The sequence below is a fragment of the Maylandia zebra genome, linkage group LG4, assembly GCF_041146795.1.
Source record: "Maylandia zebra isolate NMK-2024a linkage group LG4, Mzebra_GT3a, whole genome shotgun sequence".
NCBI classification, from domain to species: domain Eukaryota; kingdom Metazoa; phylum Chordata; class Actinopteri; order Cichliformes; family Cichlidae; genus Maylandia; species Maylandia zebra.
The window spans coordinates 4,494,456-4,513,162 of record NC_135170.1 but is presented as its reverse complement, the minus strand read 5'-3'; the positions used below and the strand labels follow the sequence as shown (position 1 = coordinate 4,513,162).

General features: G+C 42.3%; 1 protein-coding gene across 1 annotated transcript; it reads right to left on the bottom strand.

Annotated features, from left to right (window-relative positions):
* Positions 1 to 3,327: 3,327 nt before the first annotated feature.
* rad23aa (RAD23 homolog A, nucleotide excision repair protein a) lies at positions 3,328 to 13,953 on the bottom strand. Its single transcript, XM_004570340.4, has 9 exons — positions 13,661 to 13,953; positions 12,665 to 12,826; positions 12,344 to 12,546; positions 10,006 to 10,049; positions 9,338 to 9,465; positions 8,009 to 8,096; positions 6,682 to 6,812; positions 6,437 to 6,598; positions 3,328 to 6,316 (listed from the first exon to the last, which is right to left on the bottom strand). The coding sequence occupies exons 1-9, from the start codon at positions 13,724 to 13,726 to the stop codon at positions 6,203 to 6,205; spliced, it is 1,098 nt and encodes a 365-aa protein (XP_004570397.1). The 5' UTR covers positions 13,727 to 13,953; the 3' UTR covers positions 3,328 to 6,202.
* Positions 13,954 to 18,707: the final 4,754 nt, after the last annotated feature.

The following is an 18,707-nucleotide window of genomic DNA, read 5'->3' as shown; positions in this document are numbered from 1 at the left end:
TCAGATTTACTAACACGCTGTTCCAGCTCGAACTGGGCTTCAGTTTAAAATACAAATACTGATTTAATTGATGTGTTACTACTAGAGATGGCATGATACCACTTTGTTAACGTCCAATACCGATCTCATAAATTTGTATAGCTGCCGATACCGATATGAATCTGATATAGTCTATGTTTATAATCAATAAAAAGATGTTTAGTATCTTGCTGGATTTCGTATAAGTTCATCCTAAAATTTTAAAAGACAAAACACTAAAGCTATTCTATTACACTTGTATTCTATTCTATACACTGCACCCAAAATATTTCAGTTCAGCAATACTGATCTTGTTATTTAAACTCTTAGCAGAACTTTAAGTGTTTAAAGTAATATTCAAAAAATAATTTAAAATTTTATACAGGTTTCAAAAAGTCTTTGGCTCTGAAAAAAAGAAGTTGCAATATCAGCACAAAATAATGTTTATATTTGACAACTTGGAAAAAAAGCAGGTTGTAGAATGGACCCTTTTATACATAAATAGACATCCAGAGTGGAAAGCAGTGCAAATATGTGCAAACACAGCTTCTCACGACGCTCCTCTTTTAGCAAGATGAGTGCCAGTGTAAGCTGTTTCTATCACATTTAACCTGAGACAGAATTTTGTGTAATTTCTATACAAACTTAACACAAGTATGAAAAAAGTGTTTGTTTTGTTTGTGAAGACGTGAAAAAGTGTTGTTACATTACCATTCAGTTTGAGGGTTACAACAGAAAATGATGTATTTATCGTTCTCACGCAGACGGGATTATTTTACCAAACCAAGGAGATTTGGCCTGATAATTATTTTTATCCTCCTGTAACTTTATTGTATAAAGAGCTAAAACCTCCAAGGTTTCAGGAGTAGTTCGTCGTTATAAGTGTTTGTCAACTAAAAATCAAGAATGTGGGAGTCTGTCTGTGATTCGGAAAGCCCAGCGTGTGGTCCCGACGCAGGGAAACACATTCTGTCTGCGATGCCTACCTTGGCAGCACATAGCGAGGCTCCAGATGCTTTCAGTGTGAACTCCAGACCCCCGACAGGTCTCGCACACAACTACCACGTGACGCATACTGCTCCGACGTGCTAAGGTCACTACCTGGGTTACGCCAAGTTTTGTGAGGTGCTTTTGTGATATTTAATGGATCGGATTACTTTTTTTTCTCCCCTATATCAGATCAGCATATCGGATCGGTCCATCTCTTGTTACTACCACCTAATTCTTTGATACTGCCACTACTTTTAAATACAGGTATATAGCCACAGTCTGTGGCACCATCAGATGGATACACTACATCACAGAGGTTCTCAGTTGGATTTAGGTCTGGGGACCTATGAGCACAGGTCCCAGTAAAGGCTGTTGGGCCCTTGGGCCACCCGCAGGCAGTATGTTTCTGACACTCTGACCACAAACATAACAGAACATTACATTACAGAGGAACCCACCCGAGGGATTGATCAAGTTTTATCTAATCCATCTAATCTAACATGCACGAGTATCCTGTTGGAGGTGATACTGTAGAGCTCTGGCAGTGCTCCTGTACTTCCCCGCATAAAGGAGCAGATACCGGTCCTGCAGCTGAGCTGATGATCTTCTACTATGATCTCCTGTCCAGCTCTTCTTAAGTAACACCCTGTCTCCTGGTATCCTCCCCACACTCTCACAACTGGGAGAAACTGCAGACCTGGTTGCCATAGGCTTACCTTGGAGGAGCTGAACGTTCAGCAGAGGACTGTAGAAGTTTAGCCAAAAAACCAAACAAAACTAGAGCAAAATCAGTGAGGAGGGGTCAAAAGAGCGCCAATGGTTTGTGTTCAGAACCAGCAAAAGCATTCCCTTCATGGGCGTGTGCACCTGGTGTCACTTTCATTTACACCAAAGGAGGTGAAATGAAATGGTTTCTGATTTCTAACTGGGGAGATTGGTGTCCTTGACACTTAACTGACTGTATTTTGTACTGTGATGCCCGAGAGTTGCCTTTATTTTCTGAGCAGTTGACTGAGTATAATGCCACACTTGAGGAACACAGTAAAATCACATAGAACTGAAGAAATCTGGACATAAAGACGACCCATCATACTACTTGGTCTGATGCTTCAGCACTTATGTGAGTATTCATTAATAAATGAATATTTACAGTTTTGGTCAACGTTGTGAGTGACTCAAAACAGGTGAACGAAAACTTCCACCTAACGATGCACTACTATGGCAAGTCCTGCATCGAGAGGCGATAAAGAAGTGTTGATAAATGAGCCGTTAACTATCAAGATGTTTGTGAATTGTTGTCGTCTGTGGAGAGATGCAGTTTATCTTGTTTAGGACTACACGCCTTTAAAGGACCAAATCTGTGCAAAAATGTGGATTCAGTGTCATTTTCTGTCAGGTATCAGTGTCGTGACGTTCTGATTGCAAAGGCACCTTTTCCTTTTGAACATGAACTGCATAAGCAGCAGGCTATCACTGCTAAGGTGGGACGCACCAAGACAGTTAGTTGGAATTTTTTTAAGGACCATCCTGCGTGTTCCCCTGATCTAAAGCCAATTGAGAAGCTTTGATGGATTGATGGCAACGGAGGTTTACAAAAATGGAAAAGAGTTCCAGACAGCAGATGCCATTCGTGCAGCCGTCTTCACCACTTGGAGAAATGTTCCCACTCACCTCATGGAAACACTTGCATCAAGCTTGCCGCAACAAAATTTTGAAGTGATCAACAATAACGATGCAGCTACTCATTACTGAGTTGGAACTTTGAGTTTTGATTTGGGGTGTTTGCAGGGTTTTTTGAGGTGTGGTCTTACAACTTCCTAACTTTTGATCAGCTGTAAAGCAGCCTGTTTCCGTTTAAGCGTCGCTTTGAATAAGCTGGATACTCGGAAAAATGTTTTGTCTCACTCTCAGATCCAACCACGCAAAATATGATTTTTGCCATTTTTCAAGTGCACTGTACAAAGTAGGGTGAATGAGCTTAATCATTTCTATTTCAGTGGGTGTTGTGATTAACATTAACTATTTAGTGGATTAAGAGGACATATATGACATGATTAAGTGTGAGAACATGAGTGTTCATCCTTTCTACCACTGTTCTTTTCCCGTCCCGCTGACATTCCTCAGGTCTTGTGGTTGTCAACAACATTTCAGTTCACCCTCACAATCCAACATGTTTTATGTGAAAACTATCAATAAATTCAGTATTGGCTGTAGTATGGAGCATATTTAACCACTAGGGGGCACCTCCTGACCAGGTGAGTGCATGATGCGCGCAGCGAGTGAGATCCATGCTGATGCAAATGACACACAGAGTCAGAGGCCTGAAAGACTGCTGATATTTAATGTAGCACAGCATAGTCTAAGGTCATGTTGATGCTGTAGGACAGCTGTCAGTATAAACTGCCCTCACGCACACACAGGATGAGACTGCAGTTAACAGTTACCGTCTCCTTGCAGACCCGCATCAAGGTTTCCACACATCCCCACCTCACACACCACAAACCGGGGCCCCGTTCTCCGCGTGTGGACGCCTCAAGTCGTTCAAGGTTAGCTGATAATTTGATACGAGACCTGGACTGTTTCGGTTCTTTGAAGCCAGAGTTGTGGAATCCCACTTTTGCACTCATTTTCTGATCCAAATGTCTTAATAAAATCCATAACTGCATCTTTAATCTTAACTGTATCTATGCATGACAAAAAACCCAAAAAGAACGCACAACCCATTAAAAGATAGACATCAGAATGACAATGTATCTTCTTAAACACTAAAAATCCTAAATTAACCTGCAGAACTATTTGAAAGCTACTGTGCTGATTGGAGTTCCGGCTCCAGCTCCACGCACTGAGAACTTCATCCGAGGTTATCAGTCCTCAGAATGCTTTCAGATGAAATTAACTGTGCGACAATTTGCTCTGTTTTAGCCTGATAGCAGCATGTAGCTGGTTTTAGTCACCCCACACGTGTGAAGAACAGGGCCCGGGTCAGCAAAGCTTCAAAACAGTAATCTGTAGTGGGTCATGAGCCCGTGTGCACATACGGTGGGTATGATGGTGACGATGGATCAGATCTGTTCCTCACATTGCTCTTCATTAGCTGCTCTGTGTGCACTGGTAGCCTTCAATCCAACCCGTGCGCGCCTCCGTGTTGATCAACACTACTGCAAAGTAAGAGCACGGCCTTATGATCGGCGGCAGGTGTGCAAGGGCCAACATCTCAAGTGAGTTTGACTCAACTTCAGTGGGTTTTTGTTCTTAATGATAACTACACATTACACACGGTAACAGGAGGCTAGCTAATCAGACTATAAAGGGAACAGCAGCATGTTTCTCTGCGTGGCCCTCTCAGACTCCGTGTCACAACATTCAGACAATGACGGAGTGAATTTAGCATAACTGAATCTCTGCTTTATTCACGCTCCTATTTAGCCACATCACTTTAAATTCAGTTTGCCACAGACCAGGATGATTACAGGTCATCTGCTCCACGAGGAAGCTGAAGGCTTATTTGATTTCCAGACCTTTCCTTTCATTTTTTAGTGTCCGAAAGCTGATTTAGAAGGAAACTCAAATTTTAAAAAAGAAACTTTTGTAAACACCCAGACATGTCACTGTAGGTAGTAATCAGACAACGAGTTCACTTGTTCTTAAAGAGGAACTATCATGCTCACTTTTAGCACTGCATTTTTATTCTTGGACTCTGCTAGAGAGGCGACGGAAGACTCGCAGCTCAAAATAATCCTCATCTTAAACTAGACTCAAGTTTCCCCCAAGAAACAGAAGATCTGAGCAGCAGGTGGGTGGGGACGCCCCTCTCTGTGACATCATACAGAGCCAAGAGAAGAAAAACTGCCTGAAAGTGATCATTTAAAGCAGTCAGACACCTGCCTCATGTGTATATACACATGGATCGTTAGTTGAAACTCGTTGCTATGTTTATTATTCCATAATTTTAACACTACATAAATATGACAGAATAAAGGAAAAGCATAACAAGTCTACTCTGATGCAACCTGTTAGAAAAAGAAGAGGTGGCTACAAAGCTCTGCTAATTAACGCTTTAGATGACGCAGTCTTCTCTGAAAGTCTGTGAGTGAAATTCTTTAACATATAAATTCGCTGCATTAGGTCATTCATTCCTCGTGATTATTGTAGGTTTTTTTTCCTTCATGATTGTCAATTTAGACGTTTGTCTCTTCGAAAGCTTAAAGCCTCATGAGTATGAAGCGATGCAAAGCGATGATGGTGACCTGGCACTGCTAATCCTCGGCACGCACACCTGCCACCACAAATTAAAGCCGTGTTCTTACGGAGAACACCACAGATGTTTACGAGTAGTGTTAATTGGCACAAGAAGCTATCAGCGCACATAAAACCCTCAGATGTTTGAGCGGGCGGGCACAGTGTTTGCAGGGACTCCTGACTGGGCAGCACAAAGTGAGGAACAGGAAAAGCAGATACTCATTTGTCAGTTTAGTTCTCATGTGGGCCGATGGTTCCCAGCAACGTCACGTCAGACAGAGAAAACCAGTCCATCTATGTTGTTCCTCCACTGTTAGCTTCCAACACACGAGCAGTTTATACACACACGCACAGACACACAAACAGGCTCGCACACAGATTACGTGCGGTGAGGGGTAACGTGCTTCCTTACAATCGCGGCTACAGCATTAACAAACTTAGAGAATGCCAGATCGATTACTTTTTCAGCTTAACTGTATCGCATCCATCTGCACAGGCATACGTGGACACACACGCAGACACGAGCACACACTCTCACTGCCCCGCCCCTCCCCCCCCACCCGAATGTTCACAAAGCGCGTCTAAAATCAAATTATAGATCTCCCCTAAACAAACCCCACACATTCCATTGGAATTCACGTGGATTTCATAATTCTTCCACTTTTTTTTTCTTCTTTAAAACCGCCCCGACCTTCCTGCACACAACCGTCGACCTTGTGTACTTGTAATCCCTCCGAAACCTAAACCCTCCCCCGTCTCCCTTCCCATCCCCCTGCCCCGCCACCCCTCTTCTCCCACCCCCCTCCACCCTTCTCCCGTCACTGGCTTCCCCCCCTCCTGTTTGGGATGAGCTGAGGTTGTACAGTAAAATCTGGGGGTGCAGTCTTTATGCTGAGCTGAAGAAGAGGGGTGAAGGGTAGGAGGGAGGAGCAGGAAGGCAGTGACCCTCTGCCGTTCAGTCGTCTTCCAGTCCCTGGTTGAGGAGAAAGTTGGCCGCCAGGTTCTCGTTCTTCTCGCAGGCAAAGTAGGCCTGAATGACCAGCGCCTCAGGGAAACCCAACGCTTTTAACTGCTCCGTTGGAAGTCATGGAAGAGCAGAGGAAGGAGAAGAGGAAGATGGGCGTTTAAAACCAACCGCCTTTTTTTAATTAAAGAAAGTGCCGATGTTTAGCCTTTACTCTTCGCTCACCCTTTCAATGGCTTCCTTCTCCTGAGGTGTAACCTGGATGTAGTTGACAGGCGCGCCTTCCTCCCCTGCTGCCCCCATCTCTCCAACCTCTGGTGCATCTCCCCCCTCTCCCACTGGTTCGTTCAACATCTGGATAAACAGCTCCTGATGCTGACTGATTTGCTAGTTGGGAGAGGAAAAAAAGAAGAATTTAAAAAGCTTCTCACAGAGACGAGCAGCAGGAGGACTCGGACAGGCTGTGGTACCTGTAGAAGCTGAGGATTCTCCCGGCCTAGCTGCTGGAGGAGAGCGGGAAGCAGGGCGGGGTTCTGCTGGATGGCCTGTCTCATGTGCAGGAACTGGGGCTGAGTGCGCAGGAATGCAAGCGGGTTCTCTCCTAGAGCACAAAAAGAATGAGCAACAGTGAGAGTTTTGTCCTCTTTCAACATTTCCACCAGGAAACTTGTGCGAGCCTGCAGCTGTGACCCATGTGTGTGTTTGGGATTAGTTACATCAACAATGTTGCACACTATGACTGCAGCACGACCAGCTCAAACAGCTAATCACTTATTCTTTGATAGCAAAGACTGAACAGCTGTGCTGCATGCATTCATGTCCACAAGGACCGTGATGTCATTTTAACACCACTCTAGTTTTGCCTCTGCACACCACCAGCTCTGCACACCACCAGCTCTGCACACCACCAGCTCTGCACACCACCAGTGGCTTTTAATTCAAATCTTGCATCTGCTCAAGCTGTCATGTAGTCACAGGCCTCATTGGGCCATCAAACTAAGTCATTTGTCTAATTATTTTTGAGGATCTGAAGATGGACGACTGTGTACAAGTCACCCAGCCCCCCCACAATGAACTGAGGAATCTTTTTGTTAGATGATGTAATATAGTTACTGATTTTTAAAGGTCATCTTTTCCAGTCTTACAATTATTACCAAAAACCTTCTTCCACTCAACCTCCTCCACAGCATGCAGAAATGTACACGATCTATCAAACACTGAACCCTTGATGTATTATTAAACATTAAACATGAAGCGATGCCACAAGTCAGTACGTACAGCTTTACATTATGTTTGTAACTAATGACTTCTCCCATAATCCCAAACAAGCTGTTACAGCCTTGGAACAGGCTGCATAGTAAAGAGTGTATTTCTATCCATGCATGCAGATCCACGATGAGTCTCCTGGTAAACTAACTGGAAATCAGAAAGAGGCTACAGGTGAGCTGCAAGTCTGCAGTGATGTGATGGACGTGCAGGTTTGATGCCACCTAACAGGTTTAACAACACTTCATACAAGCCTGTGGTGGAGAACCGCTTAGCCACTACTGAGTCACGATGAGTCATCTTGCAGTGACAGTTATTAAGTGTAGCTGTGTCTACACCCCTGCAGCAGTCACACATTCCAGCGCTCTGGAAAAAATCGTATTTTTGACGCGAGACGTGTTTTTTCTACCTTTTAAAATCAAAGCTTACACAGTGCCAGTGACTGTGCTGTTTGTCACACAGCTGCCAGAGATGCACAAACACACTTGACACCATGTTTGTGTTTGGATCACAGCGAGTCGGATGCCCTACCTTCTGGTACAGACGGAGCTTCTGTGGTTCCAGATGTGGGAGCCTGCGCTGGGGGATTACTCTCCTGGACTGGGCTGCTAGGGATACCCTGCAAACGACAATACAACTGTCAATCACACCCACAGACATTTAAGCAGGCTAAGACCATTAAAGTCTACGGTCATACGGTCATTCTGCAATAGCCACGCTCTGTGGCACACAGGCATATTTCACTCTTTATATACCACAACATCAACACAACAGCTAACAGCCACAACCAATAGTAGATATTCAAAGACATGTTTGGCAGTTAAAATCATCTATTATTTCTTGCCAGTTAGAAAGTACATCGACATCCTATGTTTTCACTCACAAATCAAATGCTACATTTTTTTAAAAGAATAAAAACATAATCAAAACATTGAAGTTTTTATTTGACATCATGCTTGAGATTTATCTGCCATATTGGACATAATGCAAACCAGTTGCTAGGGAAATGTGTGGTTGCTGGATGTCTCCAAATACTCTACAAGCTGAGCAGCAGCACAACGTGAGAAACTGACGCAAACCAGAGACGGAGAACGATGGCCTGTACAGTCAGAGCTGTTCCTAAGCGCTCCAGCAACATGTTTCCAAAGGAGCAACTTTCACTTTGAAGGCAAACTGTCTCCGCTTCAGGTTTATGTTGCACAGATTCAAAACAGCTCCAAGAGCAGCTGAACAGCACTTGTGTACACGTCTGTCACTTTCATTCACACTAGGACAGCAGCTATGTGCTACTGACCACTCAATGAATACTTGTCTTTCCCGAGGGACAGGTGGTTGCCAAGAGGTGACTGACCAGTGTGCAGGCCTGTTTGACGGGCTTCAGCAACATTTTCCCTCAGTACCAGTGGTTGCCAGATAGTCTCTAGGCCTGTGTGACTGCTCCCACTGTCACCATGAGTCCAAACTGGTTATTGGTCACATGTTTGCAAAACCTCAATACTTTTCCTGAGCCCATGTGAAGGATGAGTATTTCTGTCTGTTGGTCTGTTAAATTAGAGCTTACTGTAACTAATATTTGCAGAAATGCTCTGTTAAAAGACCAACATGTCTGTCTGTGCTGCAAACACCTGAGAGTGAGTCTCCTATACACACAGAAACAGATGAAAGCCATTTTAGCCGCACTTATGGCTACTGTGGCTGAATCACTCATCTCTGTATGCAAACATCTCCCTAGTGTCTCAGCGTCACCAGCAGCAGCAATGCAGCTACTGTGTTTTCATGCAGTATGCATTGTGGAGAGTGACGCCCACCACCTTGACTAGCTCGTGTTATAACGCCCTCCCCTTGATGTGTGTGACGTACAGTAAGAAGGTACTCCACGGCTCTGTGGGGGTTGTTGAAACTGGCCCGTAGCGCAGCCACAACTCTCTCCCTTTCATAGCCCATAGACATGATCTCCGTCAGCATCGCCTCATACTCCGCTCCGGTCACTGAAAGGGCACATGTAAACGTTTGAAACAAACATGGTATGCTTGTTTGCAAATCAACACATTTTTAAAAAAAATATCCTCTGAAATTTCATCAAACATTTATCGTACTGACAAATTAAATCCACTTTGTACAATCGAGACAACTTTCAGACTCCGAGCTTTTACCATGAAAACACTGAAATAGAATCTCAGCAAACTTTTTATTACAACATGATTTAAACAGAATCACTTTACGCATACACTCCCCTCTCTTATAATGGGAATCCCCCGTTACTCATAGGCACAACAAGAGGCGGCTTGCGTTTGTCAGAGCCTAAATATAGAAATGGCATGTAGCACACTGCAGCCAGTTAAGTCCCACTTTTACAACAGTAACAGCTTCTGGTAGTTCATGTAAGCGTTACACAACACAGGCTATTGTCTGTCTCTGTACAGTTCACTTTTAACAGCTACTTTTTAAATAAAGCTATTTCATTAAGACAGGCGCCAGCTGCTTTTATCCGATCCTGCGATGTAAGTCTGATAGCTTGCTTTACCTACCCAGCGTCGAGGATGCATCCAGGCCCTGACTTCCACCACTGGAGCTACAAAAAAGAAAGTTGGAGCGAGGGAAAAAATATACATTAGACAGGTTTCCTGTGATTTCATGTGAACGGAGGCTGTGCTGAGAGAGGCACCAGGCAATGGTGATGGAGGTGAGCTTGGTGATCAACATCTGTTCCATCCAATTAACAAAAAAACAAAACAAACAAAATCATACAGGCAATGGTTAAACTGGATTAAAACACATTTACAAAAAACAACAACAAAACAAACACGAACAACAAAACCTCAGTTGCTTCTAAAAGCCTGTGGACTTGATGCCCCACAGAAAGTCTAAAATATAATATTCACTCCTATACGCTTGGCCTTTCTTAACCTTCCTCACAGCATTAGCAATTAGCCAAGAGAGTCCGCTGATCACGTAACGTCAACAAGCGGACATTTCTCAAACAACCACAAATTTCACAAAACTCAAAAAACACAAACTCTGGTGTAACTTCAGACAATTTTATCACCAACAACACTGGAGATAGAGCAAGTTCAGATTAGTCAGGAGGCTGCTGCATTAAACTGACTGACTAAGCAGGTAAGCTAACATGATGAGCATAACTAAAAGCTGGTTTTAATGCCCATACAACCAACTGTATGGCTCAGTCAGGTCGAGCTTGGGATTTCTTTTGGGTAACATTAGCTAAAACTTGTTTGCCTGATTTCAGGCATAAACACTAGACTTGAACTACAGTGTCTATGCCAGCTAATTAACCCAAAGCACAGAGAGGCGATCTTTTTGGCAAACCTTTTTTTAATTGAATTATCAGATAACAGTATAAATTTGATGCTACCAGATTCCAATACCAGTTGTAGCTAGGCTAACTGTAGCTTTTTTTCTTGCCATCGATGCTGCTGGCAACTCACTCCCAAGTGGAAGTCCTAGTTAAAAAGCTTTTCAAATCACTAAATGAGTTATGATGCTAAATTATTTATTATACCACATAATGGTGCATAGTAAGTAACGGTAATAATTAGTGGTACACAGATAGTTGGGCAGCTGCAACTCTGTTGAACAGTTTATTCAAAGCCATTGTAAGTATGTAGATTTAACTATACATGAGTCCAGTACATACAAGCAGGTCAACTCCTGCTCAGACACACTGGAAATGTTTAAAATGGTTTTATTACAGACTAATCATGCACATCTTTTTCCAAGGTATGCCTGCTAAATACAAAGCATAACATTTTGGTTTGTAATTTAGCCAACTTATTGACAAACATGAAGCCTAAGAGCAGATCCCACAGATTTAGATTCTAAGCAGCTGAATGACGTACAGGAAAACACAGGATGACACGAGACAGAAAAGGGGATGGCTCGCTAGTTATCTGCAGCTGATCTTTGACCAAAAAAAAGACAGGATTGATTTCCACTACAAATCTCACTCTAAGAGAATTTCTATATTTGATGGTGATTCTCTTAAATTGATAAATAGAATTTTATTTTAGTCACCAGATGAGGCAGCCCAACCAAGAGTGTGTGCATGGGAAGCACTCCAGTTATGAGTTGTGTGCTCGGGTTAAAACCCTCCCTATTCATATCTTAAAAGTTATCAGCTGTGATATTGACTTGAACAAGTCCTATAATATGTTTTATTACTAAAATGTAATACCTACAGTTGTTTTCATTATTGATTAATCGCGCCGACTGGTTTCTAACAACCAAAGACGGTCGGCTGTATGTCTACAACCAGACAGATATCCACTTAACATGATAAACAGAAGCATTAATCAATGGCTTATCAGCTTGGAGAATTTAAAAAAGGAAAAAGAAATGACTAATTTATGATTGTAATTTCCCACCAATCACTTAATTAATGCACAGTTCTTACAGCTCTAAACATTTCTCACTTACATTCTGGAAAATATGATGTAGTGACATCATCCAGTTTTCTCCTTTATCAGAGTAAACTTTAATGATCAGCATGGCCAATTATCACAGGCAATATTTGCCATGTTTAAAGCTATTGGAATTATTACACTTTGACACATTTTCCTATAAAATAGTTAAGAATGTGCAGAGCTGGCTCTGATGCAGGCCTGAAAAGAGCAGGAGGCAGGACACAGGATGTTCAATTGCTAGCTGTGACTTTGCCTACACTCTTCTCACACTGGCACAAATTAGGTGCATTCAGAAACCAGACAGACTCTATAATATGACACTGGCTGGTTAAAGGCTGTTTAATGTCCGAGCTGTCCAGATCATACAATTATCTCCACTTAGTAGTGTCTACACGAGTTCAGCTGGCAGTGCAGAAAAACAGCTTTAGTAATAGAGAGAGTGTACCTAGCTGGTTGTTGTGGTTCTGTGGCTACGGCACTTGACTCCTCTTTGGCCTCCCCGCTAGGAATGGGGACAGCTGCAGGGGCAGGGGCTGGGGCTGGAGTTGGGTTTGTAGTCGGGGCAGCTGTTGATGTGGAGCCAGAGTCCTGTACTGGGGGTTTGGGTGCTTCTGAGACTGATGGTGAGGCTGCAACTGCAGGCTTAGCCTTTTGTTTATTTAAAAAAAAAAGTGCTATTAGACTATCAACATATTGTTAAATCTGTTTAACAAGAAAAGAAGCCAAATACACTGATGCCAGCCACAAGTATTAATTAGGATCTCACCTTGGACACCATCACTACAACAAAGTTCTTCTCATCAATTTTGTAGTCCTTAATTGGTGTGTCATCTTGCAAAATTTTCCCGGCATATATCAGCTTCTGCCCGGACACAGGAAAGTTGTCTTTTCCCCTTTCTGCTTCTATCTTCTCTTTCAAGGCCTTCACCTAATAATAATAACAAAACAAGAAACAAAAACCACCCCAGGACTCATTATTATCAATGACATGTCTTCCAGTGCTTGTAATACCAGAGGTTTAATATTAGATGGCCGGCTTTCCTTCAAGTCATTACAAAGCAGGGAGTCATCCTAGCTGACTTCAGCTTTAAAGTTAGGGATCCTAATGCTATAAAATGCAGTGGTCTATTTCACACCTGGTCTATTACGTGTTTACTAAAAACTAAATTTTGGAATGTCACAAGAATTATATCCACTGAGAGTATGCTCGTACTATTTCATTATAATATATCACTTAACAATGGGCCCTGCAACTACACCTTCGGATGTGAGGACATGCTAATAGAAAGAGTCAGTTTCTGAGTGAAGCTAATCGCAATTGGCAGTGTCATAGGCGTTAGCATTAGCAATCACGAGCGTAGTCCACAGCTTGCGTTCATCAAAAAATATTAGATTTAAATCCTAACCCATATCACCCTTTAACAAAGAGTAGTAGCCACACCCGCGAAACAATATTTAAATGATGAAAAAAGTCGTTTAAAACTGTGTCGCTATGACTTTGATAATGGGCTACTCTGCTAGCTAGCTTGCTAACGCTAACTCATCACAGAAGTGAGGCGTCGCGTTGTTTTGCGGTTTCTTGTGGGTTGCCTCTTTGTAACGTGTGCGACTATTGCGAAACCTCCAGTCGAGTCTAGTTGTTAGTCGTTCTTTAATGTGTAATATAAATGAATGGAAAGCTGTCGGGTCTTCACGCAAAGCCAAAACACAGGTCCCGCAGCTAGCACTGTTAGCTTAAAGCACGTTAGCTATAGCCACTCACCGTTTGTTCGGGGTCTATCTCAATCTGAATAGTCTGCTGCTGCAGCGTTTTAAGCGTGATCTGCATGGTAGCGGCGACTGACGCTGGGTCAGAGGTGCTTCAAACGGAGAAACAGCTGCTCGCTAAACAGTTAATTTGTTTTTAAAGTTGGCGTTTCGGGTAAGATAACAACTAGCCGAGAAATGTGTGTATCCATGAGCATTCAGCAACTCGCCATCTTTGGTGACAAGTTGGTGGTGCGGCGAGGAAAGCTCCGCCAGAGATCTCGCGTTCACGTGCTCTGCTCCGTGACTATGGCAAGCTATGGGGTTTCTATCTACACAGTCAGCGTGTCCACATGGGACAATTATTATGAAAATATGGCCAATTAGAGTTACAACAGGTTAAAGTCAGAAAACTTCATGTTATTGTAAAATTTAGTTTATATTATCTGAAATGTGACAATAACATTAACGAACTGGTAGTTAAATAACATGGTTTTGTTGCAAATCAATTAAAATAAACAAAAGAATCAATCTTGTGATTGGGTCACGGCAACTGCTACAATAGTGAGCACCCACAGACCTTTTTAAGCAGCAGCTGTTTTTGTATGACAGTCTGTAAATCAAGCTGTGTAATGATTTCAATTCTGTACCTACAGAGAACAAAGCGTTTTAAACGTTTAGTAACACCTGTGGCGTGGATGCAGTGTGTGTCCGTCTGTATCAAACTATAAGCACAAAGTCCAGAACGCTTAATAATTACATTGGGCTCATGAAGAAAATATTCAAGTTGGAAATGCTTACTGACCTAAACACTCACCAGCCAGGTCATGACTTTCATGTCAATATGGACCAAAGTCTCTTAGGGATGTTTTCCAGCACCTTGTTGAATCTATGCCGTGAAGACTTAAAGCAGTTCTGAAGGGAAAAGGCGGACCCGGTACTCGCAAGATGTACCTAAGGACACGGTGAATGTATGTTCAATGAGAAGAAAATGACATAACAACAGTCAGTGGAAACCAAAACCATCAGCCCTTATCAGACTGGATTTAAATTATACCAATTATGGAAACTAGAAATTCTCCAAGTGTTCATTTTTTCTTTTTCTTTCTTTTGTTTTGTTTTTTGAACCATGAGAGAAGTACTGTCGTTGTGTCTATTATCCCATTATTAATAGATTACCGAAGATATCCAAAGTTTGCCTTTTGCATGGCCACTTTCCTGTGGTGCTTCGATTAGAAATCTACCACATATCTGAACACAAGTACACGAAAGATCCACTTTTTAACTCCTTATTGAAATTGAAATATTACGTAGAGTAACTACAAAAAAGGCAAAATACAATTCACATCCTTTAACATCCACCAGAGGGCGCTGCAGCTTCCTCTGGACCTACTTCCCAGGCTTTGCAGCGCTTTCAGATTGGCAGTGTCCCCAGCGTTTGGGCACAGATAGTTGTGCTACAATAACAGTCCCATATAAACTCAGCCCTGTATTGATCACAACTGTAAAGTTTAGTTACTCTATGTTGCGCATTGACAAAAACTACCTATAAGGTACACACACACACACACACACACACACACACACACACACACACACACACACACACACACACACACGGTGAAAGCAGTTTGGAGAATGGTTTGTTGGCATCTTGTTCAAACACACACTGCAAGCACGCAATTTATCAGTAATCAGTGTAGTTTAGTGTTACAGTCACCAGAGGGCAGAGTTTGACCACTCCGAAACACATTCTGATTGAAATGAAGAGGATATAGAAAACATGGGACATTTTTGAGCAATAAAAACCAGCATGTGTGTGAGAGAGATTGTGTTTGTATGTGAGGCTGCTTTGGTTGTTTAACTGAAGCCTTGTGGATGCAAAGGTTGGCGAGTTTACTCAGAGTTACACGACTGTGCCTTTTGAGAAACACGGGGAATGAGGAAATAGCTTGTTTCCATTTTACAAACCTTTAGATGAATGTAAACTATGGTAGGTGCTACAGTAATCTGTAATATAATAGCCTATATATTATATATTATATATTTTATTATTACTATTATTACTATTATTATTATTATTATTTTTATTTATTTATTTATTTTTTACTATTTAATTTGTAAAAATGTGTATACACACACACACACACACACACACACACACACACACACACACACACACACACACACACGTAGGAAAATATTTAGTATACACATCCAGAAATGCATACACTATTATATATTGTACATATATTTATTAGTTTCAGGTTGGCCATTCTTGTATTTTGCTCGTTTGTGTTGTTGTGTTTGCACATCTCTGTTGCTTGTGGGGCTCGCACACAAGAATTTCACTCGCATGTGCTGTGCCAGTGTGCCTGCACATGTGATGTGACAATAAAAGTGATTTGATTTGATTTGATTTGATTTTATGTGTGTGATTTGTTACAAATGCACACAACAATGTGCACATACATTGAGCCAACGATCAGTCAAGTCTTGAGCCAGCTTTGTGACATCAATTTTTTATCAAGTTACCCTCCTTCCATCGTTCACTGCCAGGTTTGCGAGGGTCTCCCTGCCTCTCCCGCGACTCCTCATCCTCCTCATGATCATCCTCCTATTCTTCTCAAGATTTTTTTTCCCCCTTTCAACCTTTATTATACTTGTATTTGGTGATTTTTGTCACACCTGATGCTACCTCTACCAAAGTGGCTTACCCTGTTTTGTGTGAAATCAGGAGAAAAAGGGTGAGGGCTACGAGGGGAGAGATCACGGAAGAACAGAGGGAAGTGAAGACAAGATTAGAAAGAGAGCGGAGAGAGGAAGGAACAGAGGGATGAGTGATGAAGTGAAAGGAGAAGGGTGTCAAAGGGGGAACGTCTGGAGCGTAAGAGATTGATGAAGAAGAATGAGAGACGGTGTGTGTGTGTGTGTGTGTGTGTGTGTGTGTGTGTGTGTGTGTGTGTGTGTAAGAGAGAGGATGGTGCCCTAAATGTGTGTTCATCTGGGTTAATTCTCAAGGACAGGAACTATTAAAGATTAACAACCAACCACCATGTTTTATTGAGACCAGCCGCATTTGCAGGCATATGGCTCTAAACACAGACCCACTTAAATGTCTGTGATTGTGTGTCCGCTTTTGTGTGCATGTGTGTGTTTTTCTGGAGGCTTTTATTTTGTTCAAACAAAACGACAGTCTTTTCGAGGACGATATGACTGTAAGCTTGGCTGTTTGCTGGAGTGCTGCAGTCAAACCTCGATTACATCAGCCTCACTTAAGCCACACACCTGACAATAGAGTGCTACAGTATTATGGAGTTAACCAGAAACTGCAAATAATGGCTGTTAAATGATCTCTTGGATGTATGGAAGAAGCATTTACAAAGTAAATAAAACACTAAATCTTGGTGCCACTACTCACCAAATCTGACACCACGACTGTCTGGTTAAAAGCATCGAGGGGCAGCCACATTTAAAACGATATGTGGAGACCATAGAAAGCCAGTGCAAGTGTGACGCAAATTAGGTGTCCAGACTTTAAAGTGAGTGATTAAAGTGATTAAGCAATTAGAGCCAAAGATACAGCCGATTAACACGATAAGGTGGCAAATACATTAGACAGTTATCTAGGCAACCAGAGCATGGAGCCATCTTCTAGAGTGAAGCCCAACCGCTGATATTAGCCATTTGCTGACTCAAATTAAAAAAAACTAAAGAAGGGATGGGAGAAACACCATTCAACCATGTTCGAGTACTGATTTAGCATAGTTTGTCCACCAGAGGGCACTCTGAAACGTCTCAGATGCCAACGCAGGGCGTAACAATCGGCTGTTCCAAGCAGTGTTGGGCAGAGCGTAAATGAGTGTGCCTGACATGTTATGATAATAAAACAAGCTTATTTTTTAAATTCCATTATCATATTATCTTGGTAATTACTCATAAGTAACTGCACATGACCAAAATATCAGATTTATCTAACAAATTCTATATCGGTCGGGCTCTATTCTTGAAACACTGTAGCAGTTTTTATTGATGACTCCCCAATCTAGCTGTTAACACAAGTGGGTGGCATGTATTCCTGTCTTATACAGGCTATACCAGCTATATTATTTCAACATGCTGCAGCCAAAAGTCTTATATACCAGCAGTCTAAGGAGCTTGGAAAGAAAAGCGTCTGGACTTCCTTAAGTTGCTTGAAGACGTTTCACCTCTCATCCGAGAAGCTTCTTCAGTTCTAGGGTGGGGAGAGTCCCAGATTTAAGTTGTAGGGGATTGTCCCCCAAGAGGGTCACGAACCTCCTGTTGATCCTCTACCTAATCACACAAGCCAAGGTGTGAAAATGGGTGTAGGTCGCAATCAGCCAAGGTTTCAGGTGAACTCATTGTGAAGCCTGGCCCCACCCAACTTGAGATTGCTTGAGGTCAGATGGTCCAGGATGTGAGTGACGTTAAGGTGTCTGGGAAGGATCTCAAAACTGGATTATAGATGGCAGACAGTTGGTGTCGTAAACCCCCGCCTCTGTTCAAAGATGGCTGTTCACAGACTTCTTTCACTCTTCTTTCAAACCATCTGTCTTCTCTGTCCAAATTGTGAACGTTGGCATCCTCAAGACAGATGATAGGGTGGAGCTAGGTTTCACAGCGGGTTCACCCGAAACATGGGACTTAAATCTGGGACTCTCCACCATTTGACCTTTGAACTGAAGAAGCCTCTCAGATGAGACGTGAAACATCTTCAAGTAACTTAAGGAAGTCCAGATGATTTTCTTTCCAAGCTCGATAGACTACCATAACCTGGATGACTGAGAACCTTCACAGATATACCAGCAGTCCTAACTTTAATGGTTCTGAAATACTGCAGCAAGACGGCTAACAAAAGCAAACCCCTGCATCCATACACTACTTATTTGTATGATTTAGAACTGCTTAAGATTTTTTAATGATGTCTGTGAAGGTTCTCAGTCATCCAGGTCATCGTGGTCAAAGGAGCTTGCAAAGAAAAGTGTCTGGACTTCTTTAAGTTACTTGAAGACGTTTCACCTCTCATCCAAGAAGCTTCTTCA

What these genes read in the sequence shown, in the direction of transcription:
- rad23aa (XM_004570340.4), bottom strand. Translation starts at nt 13,726, where the DNA reads ATGCAGATCACGCTTAAAACGCTGCAGCAGCAGACTATTCAGATTGAG. An exon ending in CCGTGGAGTACCTTCTTACT is followed by an intron (nt 8,097 to 9,337) that starts GTACGTCACACA and finishes TGTCGTTTGCAG; the next exon opens with GGTATCCCTAGCAGCCCAGT. An exon ending in AGAAGGAAGCCATTGAAAGG is followed by an intron (nt 6,317 to 6,436) that starts GTGAGCGAAGAG and finishes CCAACGGAGCAG; the next exon opens with TTAAAAGCGTTGGGTTTCCC.